We start from the raw sequence: 18320 nt of genomic DNA on the forward strand, positions 1-18320 counted from the left end.
CATAGAATTCATACTAACCTAAAGATTGACACTTGCTCCTGTTACTTTTTTGCCATATATAATAATATAATAAATATTCTGTAAAATATTTATAAAAAATCCAGTGTTTGACACATAATCTGTTTCCTAATTATAACTTGGGACATGGTTATAATGCTGTTATGGATCAACTCTGTACCTTGTTATCACTTACCCCACACCTCTCCCTGGGGGCAAGGTCTGTAGTTTCAGAATGTTCTCAGCTATCTGGTTCTGCTGCAGGGTAAGGTTAGACTGGAAGTAAGACAATGCCAAAGGTGACCAAACTCTTTCAGAGACGCTTACCTTGCCACACCCACCTCCCAAGGGCTCTGTCTACTACAAGAGCACTAAATCAGTACTCAGAAATCCCATGCCTGTCTCATTCCCTTCCATGGTACTAGCCTATTGATCAGATTTAGTACTTCATTTTAAAACACTTAAAAAAAAAAATACTTGTTCTTCCTCTTTATAAAAGTGATTTGAAGATATAATGAGGTTATGTATGAAAGTACTTTGTAATCTGCTCTGAAACAAAAATGTCCATAATATTATCTACACTCTGTTCAGTACAGATGAAGTATTAGGAAGCAGCACCGAACGTTCTACATGTGTGTTTACATCTTTTATTTCTCAAACAGCCCTGCAAGTTGGATGTAATTATACTCATATAGCAGTTCCCTAAGGTTTAGTTATTTTGCCAAGACCAAACAGCAACAAGGGTTACAGTCAGCATTCAAACTTAAGTCAATCTGAATCCAAAATCGATAACGTTTTCTACTACAATCCTATCATGAAATATTGGCTATATTTCTCCACAACCAAAGGAGTATCACCTCTTAATGACTGTAAGTAAGGTCTTGAAGAAGAAAAAAAAAAGGCAGAAAAGCATGCCCCTCTAGAATAGCTGACTAGGGGCACCTGGGTGGCTCAGTGGGTTGGGGCCTCTCCCCCCCAGCTCAGGTCATGATCGGGGGTCCTGGGATTGAGCCCCGCATTGGGCTCTCTGCTTAGCGGGGAGCCTGCTTCCCCCTCTCTCTGTCTCCGCCTGCCTCTCTGCCTAGTTGTGATCTCTGTCTGTCAAAATAAAAAAAATTTAAAAAAAAATATAAAAGGCTGACTGAGAAAATACCTAAGAAAATACTACAGAATCTATGCTTAAATTTTTGAACAGACCACAGATGACCTAGCAACCCTTCTGAGTCTATAATTTTTTTTTTTTAAATAGTCTTGATGTGTAAGATAAAGGAGGAGATGTGATGTTTAAGATGCAAGACAAATAAGACTTTCCATCTCAGCCTGAGTGAAGCTTAGGTATTTCACAAGCAGTTTTACCCTAGTTGTCCAGGTTGCTTTTACACAACCAACCTGAACAATGGAAATCTGAGTAAGGTGGAAGGGCACACACTGACCTGCAATCTCCAGGCTGAATACAAACAGCATATTTAGGCAACCCACCTCCAAATATTTATAAACCATATACCTACACCCAGACACAGGTATCAAAAAAGGAAAGTTCCATACATTCCCATACCTCCTCACCTTCCCTCTTTAACTGCAACCCACCACCACTGCCTCTTGGCAGACAGTCTCTGCTTTTCTCTGCTTTGCTGTCCTTTGTGGTATATGCCTCTCCCTTGTGGTATATGTGATAAACTTCTACCTCCTTTGTTCTGTCTTGGGTGAATTCTTTCACTACCAGTGCTGCCAGCCTCCACCTAATCTGATCACCCCACACTGGTCACATTATCAAGCAGCAAATCACAAAAAACATACAATAGGAAAAGGAAGGATTTTTTTTTTCCTTTGGTTTTGGAGAGTTAGCTAAGGAAAAACAGGAAATTCTTTTTGGAAATGTAGATATGTCCTTTATTATGGCATTAGGATTTCCATAAAATTCTGCTCTTCAAACCAAAATCTTACAAGGGCAACGTCTATTATCTATTAGATTAGCTTATGATCTAAAATATCCTATGGGCACCTAGGTGGCTCAGAGGGTTAAGCCTCTGTCTTCAGCCCAGATCATGGTCTCAGGGTCCTAGGATAGAGCCCTGCAGTGAGCCCTGCATCGGGCTCTCTGCTCAGCGGGGAACCTGCTTCCCCCTCTCTCTCTGCCTGCCTGCCTGCCTCTCTGCCTACTTGCAATCTCTGTCAAATAAATAAATAAAATCTTAAAAAAAAATCCCATTGTAGTTGCTATTTTAATAGTGAGATTGAACTTCATCCAATTCTACTCTATATCTATAAAACAGCTCCTGGTTTCTCAATAACTTCAAGATGAAAATCATTTTAATTTGTTCCTGCTATAGCTATTGTCTTTATATGCTGTTCTGTCCTAGAGACAATCATAGAGATGTCAAAGAAAGAGTCCTTGTCCAGTTGTTTCTGAAGACTTCTGGGGTGACCAATGATGATGACCTAGGGAACAAACTGCCTGTCTAACACATCCTAATGCAGATAATCAGCTTCAGAGTCTAAAGTGTGAATACCTTTGGTCTCTAGGCTAATTAAATTGCTGTTGAGACTGGTCAGGCCAATTTTACAGCTGGATACAATTTTCTATTTTTAAATTTTTAAAGATTAAGATTCTTTTCTTTATAAGTTGCCCCTTCTATCTCTGGGGATCTTTTTCTTTCCAACTGGGGTAAATGGGACAGGAAATAATGGGAACATGAGCTTTCTATTAGAGAGCTCTTGTCTTTCTACCACTCCTCCATCCTTCAAATGTCTGTGGTGGGAATTAAATCAGCATTGGGGAGAAGGTGTGGCTGTCTTGTTTTTGTGCTATACACTTTTTAAGACTACTTGGCCTACAAAGTTTCTTAGTTTTAATTTTCCTCTAACTTAAGCAAAAAGAGTACTGTCAGCCTTGCATGCATCCATCTGATTCACTAGTGTGGAGAACCTTGTAGGAGTATCAAACTTCAAAATAGCAAAGTGTTCTTTTGTGATATATCTCCTTTTGTTGTCGCTATTAGACATTATGAAACTTAGAACTGATAGTGTTTGCTTGTTTACTCAGGTCTCGAAGAAACTCAGAGGCCCATCTTAATATGTAGAAGGAACTTATGGTACATATTTAAGGTATTGATGCCAACTAAATATTATTTTCCTTTTCCTTGGATTTTCTAATTTATTCTATTTTTCACTTATGATTTTAATGAAGCTAATCCAACTCTAATCAGTGAGTACTGACTAATAATGTTAAATAATTATGATATATAAAAAGTGAGAATGAAGTAATAATCTATAGTACTAGCTGGCCAATGACAGAAATGAGAAGATCAAGACTGCTATAGTACATGAGAAACTGACAGGCTATGAGGAATGGGTTGTAAGATCTTAAAAGGAATGTAAGTAGACTCTATCAAACACATGTGAATCAGACTAACATCTCCTAGATTTTCTTTTCTTTATCTTTTTCCTTTTTTTTTTTCCCCAGGGAGACAGAGTGCGCATGTACCTGTGTGCATGAGCTAACGTGAGCAGGTCCTGGGGGTGGGAGGCTGAAAGTGGGAGGAGGGGCAGAGGGAGAGAGACAATTTTAAGTAGACTCTACATGGGGCTCAATCCTAAAACCCTGAGATTATGACCTGAGCGAAATTCAAGAGTCGGGCACTCAACCAACTGAGCCATACATAGATTTTTAAATTTTTTATTGTAATGTACATTCTGAGCATAAATTAAATAGCATAGAGCAAACCTCAAAGATTCATAAACAGGTACTCCTGCCATTTGACTGCTTAACATGATCTCATTGTGCGCAAAGATTTGAAAATCTTTCCAGAATCATTTGAATTTATTCTTTATTCTCTATTTAAGTCTCAAGAAAAGCTCTTGGATCACAAATGACAAACCAAAATTATGCTTATGAATTGCTTCCTAGTTTTTGACTGTCAATTTGATTTTAACTAATTGTAAGAGATTCTCCTAGATATTATTTACAGTGTCATGAAATATGATGTGCATAGTATTAAATGATGTCAAAAATGCCCTTAGGTTGGAGACTGATCTAATAAAGATAAGTATACTCTTGGATCCCTTAAATTAGGGTAGCTCGTACATAACAGACACCCAGCCAATACACAGGGAAAAAAGACCATTTAAACAATTGCACATTTAGGAAAAAGTTTCAAGATTAATTTAAAGAATACAACACAATAGTCCTATAATGTTTCCACAGTAACACCCATTCTGTGCTTGCTGGAACACACTGAAGTTTTCTTGCTTGCATGACTCAATCTTAACTACAATCAGTTCACTCTTCATGATTTATTGTTAAATTCTCTTGTCTTATAATAGAAATTTTTAGAATAGATTTTTTAAAATATAGGAGTTTCTAGTCTAATATGACACATACATTCTTGAAAAACCTTTTTCTGCAAAATTGCACAGTAAAAATAATAGGCATATGAAAAAATGTGTTAGAGGCAGACAGATCAGAGACAGGACACTAACAAAAACAATAGCAATTCTAATAAAATACTACCACATTTTAAAAAATACATGGCAAATTCCTAACAAGGGAATACTGGAGTAAACAGGACTTTATCTCCTCTTCCCACAAAAAGTGAAATAAGTTAATAAGCAAGGGTTGAGGATGCTGAGTTACAGAGACCAGAGGCCAATGTACAAAGAACAGGGAGAAACACATGATAAGGACTCTATGACAAAGCATGAGGACTCACTAGCAAAAAGGAGAATGTGGGATGAAGGGTCATCACATACACAACAATTTTCCTCTACCATTCAAGCTATATCGATATAGTTTGACTTTAATTGCTGTATTACTTAGTGGCAAATAATAAGGCACAAAATGACTCAGTCACTTACGAGCTATTTTGTGATGCCGAGGCAAAGTTGTAATAGAACAAATTATACCAAAACTTTAAATTAGCATGTTTTTTCTGGATTTTTGTTGAAAGAATAAAAATTTACAATATCTCAGCAAGCCAACTCATTGCCCAGGAGAAGAACTCTCAGAATGGGAAGAAAATATAGTTAAATTAATGGATCTGGTACATACTCAGTAAATGTACTACTACCACTACTACTGCTGTTGCTGCTACTTCTACTAGTAAAGATGGGAAGTAAAAAAGCTCCGAGCAGACATGTATGGTGTATCCAGGATCTGTCACTCTCTACTTTATTGCTAACAGAATTCTGCTTTATGCCCAGGAATCTACGTTTCAGGAAAGGTGACCTTAACCTCATTTTAGGGGCAAACTTGGATTAGTCTAAACCAATTATGGTAATCCCATTCTTTTTGCCCATGACTGGTTTAAAATGGGTATGTGGTCTCCAGGCCAATAAAATACGAATGAAGTCTGCCAAGCGAACAAGAGAGGAGCTTTGGTAAGCGCTTTCCTAATAGAGAGGAAAGAGACACAATAATGGTTTATCTTGTCTTTTCCGCAGAACATTGTCAGGACAAAGGCACTTTAGGTGTTCTGATGCTCCACTACTATTTTTGAAGTCCCCTTTCTCAAAGAATTTAGCCTTCAGGAATTTCCCTCACTATCTTGTCAGTTATTTGCGGATTTTAAAGTGATGTTTTAAAACATGCTTATTCAGTAATTTTTAAAAAGAGTTCTGTCAGAATGATTTACTCTATCATTACCAAAAATGGAAATATTCTACATTTGTTTCCAAAATGAGCTAAGATTGATTTGTTTTGAGAACTTTAGATATAATATTTATAGTCTTCTTTATAACAATTATTTTTCTACTGAAGAACTAGACTATGCAGTTCAATGCTATCTAACACGGCCATTGTGAGCAACATGTTGCTATAAAATTTAAATTAATTAAACTTAAAAGTTTGGCTTTTCATTTACACTAGCCACATTTTTTCTTTTTCTTTTCTTTCTTTTTTTTTTTCTTTTAATTAAGTAGCTCCACACTTTGCATGGATCCCAACGAGGGGTTTGAATTTATGACCCTGAGATTGAGACCTGAGGTGAGATCAAGAGTCAGACACTTAACTGACTGATCCACTGAAGCCCCCCAACACCAACCATTTTCAAGTGCTTAATAGCTAATTTGGCTACTGGCCTCCAGTCTGGACAGCACATATGTAAAACATTTCTATCAATGAAGAAAGTTCTCCTGGACAGCGCAACTAGATTATGTGTTCTGAAAGTTTAAATTTTCATATATTAGATTATACTTTAAAATCCCAACCTTATAAACTTATGCTGAGACAGTTTTATTAACTTAGCATGAAACTAAATTTCAGTGTGATAATTGAATAGTCTCATATTTTCAACTAGAAGAGTCTAGATTGGTGAAAAAAATTGTATTTCCATGATATTATGTTGATTGTATCATTTGCTGAAAGCTGAAACCAAAGACAAAGCTGGTAATAGAAATGTCAATCCACCAACAGCAAGTTCTACAATTTGAGCGTCTAAAACAAAGTTCATGGGTAAAAACCAACAAGACTGATATGTCTAGTACTTTTTTTCTCATTTACTTATCATAAATTACTCATATTATAGTACCTATCTTATTAAGGTGGAAATATGTGCCTGCCCCTATAATTATATAACAGAAACAGATATGAATTGAGACATAGGTTTGCCTTTCTCATTCCTACCGAACACAGTCTGATATACAGTAGATACTCATTTATTCTACCCTTACGTAAGACTTCTATTCTTCTAAAATTCAGGCTATAGCATCCAAATCACTATCTGGCTTCATCATTCCTATTAACCTCATCATGGTCATTTCCTCTCATTTATTAAGGGGTCTGATACCCGGTTCACAGTCTAGGCTTTAACATCATCCTGAGTGACCTCAGGATGTGATCTCATTTGCATAGAAGACTTCCCAAATTGCCCAACCTTGAAGATCTTTGAACTCCTTCATCTCTGCCCAAAGCTAGGCATGCATTCCCTTGGTCACACTGAAGATTTCTCGTCATTGAGAAGAGTCTCACTTGTCATATATGAAATCCAGTACATTCCATTCTCTGATCCCAACTCCTTCTATCTCCCTCACCCTGCTTCTTTTACTATATTGGTTCTTATGAATTTTTGAATTTAGGTCCTTAATTTTCTCCTCCTAGCCCTCTTTAGACTCCACTGCCAAGGCAGACTGCATGGCTCATCACTTCAGTCATTCCCAACAGTACCCTTAAATTCTTTCTGAACCGTTTATTGTTCTGTTGTAGTCTCACTTTCTCCAATCCATTCTCATATAAAGTATAAATCTGAGGCTAAGTTTTTGAACAGTGTCTTACTGCCTCAGTAAAGATCATGCTGTTTAACCTACAAGCCTTGCATTTAATTTTCCTTCTACCTAGAATGCTTCATTGTTGTTTTCTTCTTTTCTGTTCAGCTCCTATTTGCCCCTCATATCTTTACTTTCTTATGGGAAGAAATCCTAAATCCTTAATTAGGCTATGTGCCTATTCTATGTGCTTTTATAGCATCCCATACTTATTCCAGCATATCATGTATTTATCACTCTGAGCGGTGATTATCTGCATTTAACTGATTTCCCAGGAAATTGTAAGATCCTTGAGAGTAGATAGTCTTTCTTACTCTAGAACAGTCTGAGATATAGTAGGCATTCAATGGTTTGTTGAATGAATGAATAAATAATGCTGACATCTTGAAATGACCATTGTAATTGAAGTCACATGTTGTTACTTCTTTGTTACATGCAAACGTAACATGGAAGTAAACATGATCAATAAGCTACGGAGTATAAGTATGTATGGGAGAAACAGAGCAGGGTAAGAAAGATTAGGAGTCTCAAGGTTGTAGGGAGTAGGGAAAGTTGCAATTTTAAATATGGTACTCAGGGTAGGCCTCACTGAGGTGGTGACAGTTGAATAAAGGTTAGGTAAGAGAGTAAGTCATGGAGATATTTTGCGAGAAGAGTATATAAGGTAAAGGAAATGGGCAATGCTAAAGCCCTAAGGTGGGAGCATGCCTGGTATGTACAAGGAAGGAGGCCCACATGGCTGGAGCATGGCTATTGAGGAAAAATAGTAAGAGATTAGTTCAGAAAAGTAATGGAGGGCTAGATTGTATCGTCTTTGCAGGACTTTCTAAGGACCTAATGCTAAGACATGAGTCTGGAATCCATGAAAGAAATCTGGGCCAAAAATATAGATTTGGGTGCCAAATGACATATGAATGCTATCGAAGGCAATGAAACTGGATGAGATCACCAAGGAAATGAATACTGATAGTGCACAAGAAAGGGGCAAGGACTAGGTCCTGGACACTCTGAGAAGTAAGAGAAAAAGAATAGGAACAGCAAAGGAGAATAAGAAAAAAAATAATAATAATAAAAAAGGACAACCAAAAAGTTGTATCTTGTGGAAGCCTACTGACTACCAAGTAAGATGAACACTCAGAATTGACTATTAGATTTAGCAACATGGAAGTCATCTGTGACTTGACAAGAGCATTTTTAGTAGAATGATGGTGGCAAAAATCTGACAGGAACAATTTTAGGAAAGAATTTGAAGAGGTAGTGGATATGGTATAACTCTTTTGAGGAATTTTGTTTCAAAGGGAAGAAAAAAAATGGGGGAAGAACTGGCAGGTGTTTGTTTTTTTTAAGATAGGTGAAATAACAACATGTTTGTATGTTTATGGAAGAATCCAAACGAGAAGATATTGAAAAAACATCTACATACTTACATAACCAAGACTGGTAATATTAAATAACCGAAAATTAAGATAGGAATAGCTTTGCAGAGCATGATGGTGAGGAATACTGTGTTAACACCCTGAGGACATGAAATTAAAAGGTGTGATTTTTAGGTAGGAGGGAGGAAGAATGATCTGAAAGGGGTAATGAGATATTTTAAAAAGTCAATCAACTTCTACTCATTCAAGAGTTAAGGGAGGAAATACCTTTCGAGGGCTAATATTTTAAGTATCTTTAGAGGACAGCCAGTTTCAAAGTGAAGAGAAACGAAAATTCAGAGACATCAAGATAGAAGGGCGTTTGCTGCCAATGGATCATGAATTCCTAAGGGCACACAAGAAAAGTTTCAGTAGCTGGGCAGAGATACAAAACAAAAGATGTGGTATGCAGAACTTGATGGGACTGGACAGCAAGAGATGAAGAATGATGTGGGAATCTTGGGCCTCTTACAGTGGTAAACGTAAAATAATCTGATTTTATGGGCAAATTAAGATTAATCCTGGTGAACTCAGGAAAGATAGGGTGGTAAAGGCGTGAGTGTTGGGGAACCAAGTCATTTTGGAGGACCTATGACTGACTCTCTTTTGGTACCTATTGGGGGAGACTGTATTTGCTCCTAGTGCTGGAGTTTCCCCTTCTCTCCTGTTGAACGAATTTCTGTACATGAAGCCTGTTCCATTCACTATTAACAATTTTAAAAATTCATATGACTTCATACACATGGATTTATGACCAAATAGCTTATAGCTTTAAAAATTTCCCTGCTCTAAGGGAAATGTAAGCTAATTTTTCATAGCAAAGTTTGGTTTTACTTACATCTGTGTTACAGGAGCGATACCGTTTCCTTTCCCCAAGGCAATATTTTCCACCTCCTGAAGGTCTGAAAACACATTTTGTTAAACATGTGAATATATCTGTCTACATAAAGAGTATATATATTACTTGATGAAAACACATTAGCATTTATTTTAAGAAAATACAAAATTTGACATTTTACTAGTTATTAAAATAACAATTTTGCTGGTGATTGTTAGCAATAATGATTATGGTTGTAGAACATAAAAATTAAGGCAGTTTACTATAAATAACTTTACAAGACTCTTGTCATGATTTACATTCTTAAGAAAATGCAATTAAATAAATTTATTTTCTAATAATCATAGTAAGCAGGTGCTCAGTTCAACACAGTGAGTTTACAATCACTTACTTATAATGAAAAACCATTTGAATCATATTCAACAAAACACATAATCTGATGCTATCTGTTCACCAAATAGGAAATAGTAAGTTTAGTATTTTTTCCAGACTGGAAATGAGAAAATATAAAGTAACTCTCTGGAAATAGTTTCATTTCAAAGTAAATAATGCAGAAATGAATTTCAATCTCATTACATGAAGTTTGAAAAATTATACCTAAAAACCAGATGGCTTTGCATTATATACATACTGTATATTACACTTAAATTAATGAAAAAGATGTTCAATATTAAATTCATATAAATTAATTTTTTAAGTATTTAACATCAGGGAAAGCCATATGCTATTATTTGGACATACTATTTTGAATGGAAAAAGCCAATTTCTTTTTTTAAAAGAAGTCCAAGTCATTCTCTTAAGGATCTGGGTATAATACTTATTATCATTGAGGTTTACAGTTTTGGTTACTAATTTATAGTAGCCTGCAGTTGAACTTGGGTAATTACTCTGTACTTGTTTGAAAAAGATCAAGTATAATTTCAGCTTACTGGTAGTCAATGGAATAATTAAAGTTACATTTTCAATATATTTTGAATGCTGGTGGATACTGATTCTAAAAAGGAAAAGGAATGGCCCAGTTTACTCAGCTAGGGAGACATGGTTTGGTCAAACAAAAACAGGGGTGTGGGGATGATGGTAGCATGACTAGTTTGTGAGTGGGTGACAGTGAGCTAGCCTTGTTTAGCAGAAAGATAATAATGGAAAGAAAGCTGGGGAATGGAAACACGGAACAAATGTAAAAGGAAATAATTTCAAGCTAAAAAGAGTAAAAGAGAAGAAAGATATTTAGAGAGGGGAACCAAAGAGAGGGATCTATATAATACTATATATTAAGTAATATATAACTACCCCAGAAAGGGAAAAAAAGCAGAAGGGATATTATAAAGCCATGCTGCACCGAACATTAGTTGGGAAAGGAGGCCTGCCACCTGAGCTTTAGACAAAAAGGGGAGCACTTGATGTGCACCAGCTAAGGAGCAGTTCAGTCTCCGGGTGCACAGGAAAGTCTAACTGCGGGACAGGTCCACCTGTAATGGGCGCTGGTGGGAGGGAGAGGCAATACAGCTACCAAAGAATACTGATGGGGCTGGCCTTTCGCCAGGGGGACTCTGACCGGAGAAAAAAAGAGTGGTGGGAGAGGAACAGTCCGACCTGCATAAAATAGCCACAGGGAGAAATGTGGTGGCAGCTCCGGAAGATGATTAATAGGGGCATGTGAATGGAAACTATTTTAACACATGGGCAGTATTCTTTTCATTGTGATTTGTGATGCGAATCAAGGCATTTCAACCCTTGAAGTGCTCTCATTGGTCCTTTTAATACTAATGTAGCAGTAATAATTTTATGTGACATGTGAAAAGACCTTAGGTTTCCTGGGAATAATGGTAATGTGGCTAAGAGCAGACCTGGATTCATCCATAATTCAGTTGTTTTTGGAGGGGGAAATCTATCTGATTATTACTAGATTATAAGTCTGGCTATACCTGGGATAGATACACAATGCTATTCTTTTTTCTTTTTCTTTTCTTTTTAGTTGCACAGTAAGGGGGAAGGAAGAAAAAGAGTGTCCAACAAGGCTCTTCCACTCTCCTGTGCCTGTTGCTTGTTCAGAAGACAAACACTTGGCTCACTAGTGAAACGTTTTTACAGATAACATGTGAAACCACAGCTTTGAATCATTTCCAACTGTGTCTTTTTGTTGGCTCCGGCTTACTTTAGCTACTTACGCTGGACTGTCACAGTGTCTTAGGGATGAGGAGACGCCTCCCCCGCAGGTCCTGCTGCACTCTCCCCATAGTGACCAGGGACCCCAGCCCCCATCTATGCTCTGGGGCCAAGTGCCAAAAGGAACACAATCTCCCTGATAACACCACTGCAAGATTTCACAGAAAACACAGAATTAGCTTTTAGGCAGATAGAGCTATCAGGTTAGAAATACATAAGGGTCAGGCAATGACCAATTATAGGCATTAGCATTCTCCAATAGATAACAGACTGAGAGTTCTTTAACTGTGTTTAGACAATGGCGAAGGTGCATGTGATTTGCAAATTATCTTTAGCTAGGCAATGATTTATAAATCTCTAAGATGTACCACAAGTCTAGAAAGCTTGACTTTACTTCCTTTTTTCTTATTTCGCTTCCTCCAGAACCCTAGTGTTTCTCACTAAAGAGAACTCAAAAGTCTTTTTTAGATATTTTAGCATGAAATTTTTTTCTTTATATTCCACTATTATTAGGCTCATGGAATGATAACGCAATATGGAAAGTTCCCCAGTAAGGAATTTTTATGATGGTAATTGCTTTTACTTAAAAAAAAAAAAAAAAAAAAAAAAAAAGACTGGTTGAAGGCTACAATAGTAAAAGAATGTGTTGTGGCATTTCATCTGCACGAGCCCTGCAGACATAATAAAAGTAATGCCAAGATACTAGGGACAGGGTACAAAAAACTCTTACATACACTGACTAGCCATGTGTATAGTCCCTGCATGAACATGTGTACTGGAATTCATTCAGCTTTACTCTGCAGTAAACCAACCACACATATTGCATGTGAGTAGAGGACCAGGAATAATTTATCAAGACGCAGACATCACATAATCAGCTCATAACTCTAACATGAAAAATCTTATTTGCAGAATATGGTAAAAATGAAAGCCTTTTTGAAAAAACAAGCATTGCTAGGCTTTTATCAGTGTGTTTTTCTGAATTATCAAATTTTGACAAACCATACTGATGCTGTGAAAGTCATTTGTTTATAATGAATAACAATAAGAAACATTATTAGAGTTGAATAACTGGTAGCAATGTCAGATTGTTACATAAAAATTCAACTTCATATTAAAACGTAAAGGATTCTGATACACAATGCTTAGAAAGTGATGAGTTTATTACACTACTGCCACATAGCTGGATTTCTTTCACTTTTCACCATTTGCATGGCTAGCACCTCAGGCAAAACAGGCAAATGGAATAGCTTCTTACCTGTTCTCTATGCCTTTACTTGTTTACCCATAATCAGCCCATTCTCTAGTAAGCATTCAGAGTTCTTTTAAAAAACATATTATCACATCATGTTACTTTGCTTAATGACTGCAGTACTTTCCTATTTCCCTTCACTCTGGTCAGGAGTGGACTTTGTGATCTGACCCCTGCCTCCTTTTCCAGTCTTACTCTCTCTAGCAGATTGGACCAGACCACTGGACTTCTTTCTTTTCCTCAATACACTAAGTTTGTTCCCTCTTTTGGGTATTTGCATTTGCTGGTCCTTCTGGGAATATTTCCTCCCAATTACTGATGTTGCTATCTTCTCATTATTTGGTCTTAATCAAGCGTCCTTTCATCAGAGAGGTCTTTCTTTGACTACCCTTATTCTAACGAGGGATACCTCTCCACTCCTTCTCACCCACCCACCTCCAACTCCACAGTGTACTAGAGATTACATCCTCCTGTTTTAGTTCCTTCTTAGCACTTACCACTATTTTAAATTACCCTATTTATTTTTCAAATTACTTTCAAATTACTTCTCTAGTATTTGTCTCATCTCATTAGTATGTAAAACCAGGAGATGTACATATGGCCGTTTACTTATTTTAAAAATTATGAACATAGCACCACACTCACTTTAGGCAACTCATCTATGCTTTGAAGGGGAAAATTCAGCAATGAATCTAAGCCCACAAATAATCAAGTTATTCTAGCAAAATATATCCTGACAGGCAGGATAGTATGATAGTTGAGAACTGAGACATGAATAAGAACTGAGATACTGAATAAGTAACTTGACCTACCTGCACCTGAGCTTCGTCATAAATAAAAATGTAAATTATAATAAAGCCTATAGCATGTGAGAGCAAAAAAAGGTAATGTGAAGAACATGGTACATAGGGAGTAAAAAGTATCTGGTATGTGGTAAGAGTTCTGTAAATATTAGTAACCATTGGGCAAATTTCTTAATTTCTCTGGCTCTCCATTTTCTTATCTGTAAAATGGGAATTATAACACCATCCCTCTAGTAGGGCACATAGAGTGATTAGAACACTGGTTGTCTCATATTAGCTAGTATCATTGTTAAAATGGAATGCTCACATGTAGGAATGAGGCTTATGCAACTGCAGAGATCTAAATGTGGTGTGGACAGCACTCATATCCTTCCAAAGTCCTGGAGAAAGTTAAGTTCCTGCCAGTCCTGGATGATGATGATGATACTGAATTCTTGGAAGACCACACAAATCTTCCAGAATGTGGAAAGAAATCAATAAGCACCCTTAGGAAGATTTGTTTCTCTCCACAGTGAGTGATGCACATTTATCTCTTCCTAGAGTTGATGGGTCTCAGCATTTTTTTTAACTTGTTGACAGAATTTTTAATATCCTTTATTATAAAAAATTGTTTAAATTAAAAAGACAAAGCCAAAAACAGTCAACCCATTTCTCCCACCACTGGCAATCACCAAATTGTCCTCTATAAGCCTGTTTTTTGTTTGTTTGTTTGTTTTAAATACAAATATACTGGGGCTCCTGAGTGGCTCAGTAGGTTAAGCCTCCACCTTCGGCTCAGGTCATGGTCTCAGGGTCCTGGGATCGAGTCCCGCATCAGGCTCTCCACTCAGCAGGGAGCCTGCTTCTCCCCATACCCTCTGCCTGCTTCTTTGCCCACTTGTGATCTCTGTCAAATAAATAAATAAAATCTTTTTAAAAATACATATATATTTAATATACAGCATTATGTGGCCAAAACTATGCTATTTAAATTTAATTAAAATTTAAAATTCAGTTCCTCAGACCTACCAGCCACATTTCTAGGGCTCCATAGCCACATGTGCCTAGTGCTTACTATGGTGGACAGAGCAGATACAGAATGTTTCCACCATCACAGAGTGTTCTATTAGAAATGCTGACTGTCTAAAACAGTGTCTAGCTGGTAGTAGATACACAACAAAAATGTACTGAATGAATGAATACATTACTTAAATTATAGAATTCTGTGCTCTATTCTGGTTACTAAATGTAAGAAAGGAGATACTGAGGGTAAACAAAAAGTCAAATTCATCTTTGTTTCCATGGTAGTTGCACTCCGCCAATTTCAATAGTTTTAACAACATAAAAGGAATTTTTTTGAGAAGTACTGGCCAATTAATTATCATTTGTCCTTCAAAAATTAGGCAAGACAAAGCCAAAACTGATTGTTTATAAGGCAAAGCATCCTGATCCCAAGTCTAATAAATATTAAAGTAGGATATTATGAAAGATAATTAGTTTTGTGAAAATTACCATGAAGAAAAAAAATACAACTGTCCAAATGGTGAACCATTGTAGTTGGCTGAACTGATAATACAGTATCAATCCTGAGAGCAGGGCTACTAATAACAACATACTCCTGAGAGGGAGAGAATATTTCAGCTGCCAGGCTAGGGTTTACTTAAATGATTTTGAAAATGAACCATTTGTATAATGATATCCCAATTGTGTTAGGCCTTCACCTACACAAAAGTCACAGTTTGGGCCAAGCAATATCTATGACTGCATTTTTTTCCTATGGGAGTAACTGAGCAATGTAGTACTGATCATCAATTACTGATTTTGTTCCCTGTGGTTTCAATTAATGGCAACTAACACTTCTTAAAAAATTACGAATCTTAAAATTTACCCATTTTTCACGTTGAAAATTTAGCATTATTGATATCAAATAACATTCAAATTTGATTTTATATTTATTTTATATAATCACAGAGTAGCATCTAAAGCTCAGAGGGACTTTGGAATTCATGTTATCTAAATTCTTCATTTATTCATAGGAGTAAACCAGAACCTTAAGGAGGCTGACTTTCCTAAAGTCACTTTGGACAGAAAAAGGATTCTCTGTCCAAAATACACAGAAATCACTGGGGAAAAAACAATGTAGGTGTAAGATTATATATTATAAGCATATTAGACTATTAAAGTATACTAGACTATCTTTACTTTATAAAATACAAAATAACTCTAGAGATAAAAACTCTTCGGTACAATTGTACAGCAACAAGTTATTTCAGACCTTTTTGAGTATTTTTATAATTTAGAGATAAAAACTTTATTTTTTGCATTTTTCAGGGGACACAGAAATGATGAAGGCCATAAGAATCCTGAAAGAGGTAGGTTCCAAAGTATTTTATAATATTGTTATATATATTTCCTAGATGCTTACAAAATGCAGGGCAGGGAGAGAAGTCACATAAATTTGCTTGTTTTCCTGTTAAAACTTACACTTAAGGTAAAAGACAAACACAATATTTAGTTTGTAGGATGTTCTTCAGTTCTTATCATAAATTAGTATCTACAGAGCAATATTTCATAAGACACTTACCCGTAACTTTTATTGCAAAAATTCATACTACTGAATTATACCTGTTCCATGGAGTTATAACATAAAAGAAAATTGTATCATCAAGTTAAACAACAAATATTAATGGCTAAAAAATGAAAAATCCAAGAAGTATTGTAGGTATCAGTCATCTAGCAACTGACAAAAGACTAGTGTTTAGCTTAATAACCAGCTAACAACTTAATTAGTTAGCAAGATAATTCAGTCTTATGTAGTCTGTGTTACAAACCTGAGTTCTGATTCTAGCAATATCCCTGAGACAAAGCAAGTAATTTGTTTCCTCAGATTCTCTACCTATAAAGATAGGGACTAACTTTAGTCAGATCCAATGTGGTTTGAATTAGGACAACTTCAGAAATTAGTTCTATGCAGACATGCCTTCAAAGAAATTATAAATCTAACAAAAGACTTGGTTGATATTGATCTCTGGCAAAATGGTCTTTTGAGTTTTATTTCATTTCTCCCTGTCTTATACCTACAGTAAAGGATTTCTTTGGAAATCTTGTTATTTCTCTGCTCCAGCACTGGTAAATATCTTAACATAGTACATTGATTTTAGAGAAGAAACTTATTTAACTTAATAATAAACACTAGGGAACTTCATGTGGAACAAGTTGAGCTAATTTTCTAGATTATTACATTCATCAATATACACCAAGACTTTAATGTAAGTCGTAAGTAATATAATTAGATTACACCAAATAAAGCAACTTAAAGTATATAAACCTATACGTGAATAAAGCTGAGAATTTTGAGTGTTGTATTTTCTATTTTCTTTTTTTTCTACCTGTAGTTGCTAAATCTGTAAAAGCTCTATTTTACAGGCAGAGAATTTTACTTCATTTCTTAAACTACATAAGTTAAATATTCAGATGCAGACCAGTTTTAAATCTTTATACTCAAAGGTTATATCCAAACTAGTAATTTTGGACTGGTCTAAATGTCAGTTTTGTTACTTCAGCCTAAATTTTCTGGATAAATTGGGTAATCTTGGCCTTCTTTTTGCTAATTCAGGTATGTTAAAACAGATTCAGAAAGGTGATAGAAGTAAAACTATCATATTTCAAGAACAAAATCTCATATTGCTCATTCTTGCTTTTCACATTCCTTCTAAATAAAATAAATATGTTATTAAAATGATCTAGAAAGATGATACATTCCACTGAGGCTTTAAAAGTTTGCTTAAAAAAACCACTTACCCATTAATAAACAACATCTTTTGATATTGGACCACTCAATTTCATGATCTCCATCAGGGAATTATGTTCAAACAAGATATATTACAAATCAGACAATGTAAATGAGAATTTATCAGAATTCCAGGAAGCAAAATTTCAGGATGATTATACACAGTATTTTAAAATATATATAATATATATTTTTTAATGAGAATCATTTAAAGTTATGATTATGGTACATCTTGCACCATAGCCAGCACTTTGGGTTCAGCCAGCATCTGGAATGAGAGACCCCTAAGGAAATCCTAAGATTTTGAAGGAAGTGATATTGGTGATTCAATACGCAACATTCTTCCCACATCAGAAAAGCTGAAAGTTGGAGCACAGCACTATTAAAAGCCTTATCTTTCCACTGTGCAGGTGCAGGAATGCAAAAGCTCATTGCAGCCCAAATTCTAAATCAGAACTTGTCATCCCATACTATTTAAATTTCTAGAGCAATTGAAAGGAATATTGTTTTTTCACTTCCTGTGTTTATAGTTTGGGACCTAGTCAAAACATATATTCTAATCTCAAGTGAATTAAGATCTAGGGCTGCAAATGTCCTATTACATATCTAGTGCTTTAAAAGGGTATATAATAATCCTATTTTAATCCAGTCCGATGTTTCCCATGCAAAGATACTAGGAATCAGTGTTATGTAGGTGTAGGCCTAAATACTGGGCTATATCTCTAATTGGTCTTGTAGAATCATTAAATGAACCTTTTGGCAGTAAACCAAGGATTGGAAACTTCTTTGGTCACCATCAGACCTTGTAAAGGTTGAGTTTTGA

The 18320-nt window shown here is 35.8% G+C and overlaps 1 protein-coding gene across 1 annotated transcript in view; it reads right to left on the reverse strand.

Moving 5' to 3' along the window:
- ADAMTS6 (ADAM metallopeptidase with thrombospondin type 1 motif 6) overlaps positions 1–18320 on the reverse strand; it is a 309107-nt gene that overhangs the window by 77227 nt on the left and 213560 nt on the right. Inside the window, exons 13-14 of the mRNA XM_059417959.1 lie at positions 11676–11821; positions 9508–9571 (exon numbers count right to left, since the gene is read on the reverse strand). Of these exons, the coding sequence (XP_059273942.1) occupies positions 9508–9571; positions 11676–11821 (210 nt within the window). The remainder of the gene's footprint in view (positions 1–9507; positions 9572–11675; positions 11822–18320) is intronic.

Source organism: Mustela nigripes, chromosome 12, assembly GCF_022355385.1.
Source record: "Mustela nigripes isolate SB6536 chromosome 12, MUSNIG.SB6536, whole genome shotgun sequence".
Lineage (NCBI taxonomy): Eukaryota > Metazoa > Chordata > Mammalia > Carnivora > Mustelidae > Mustela > Mustela nigripes.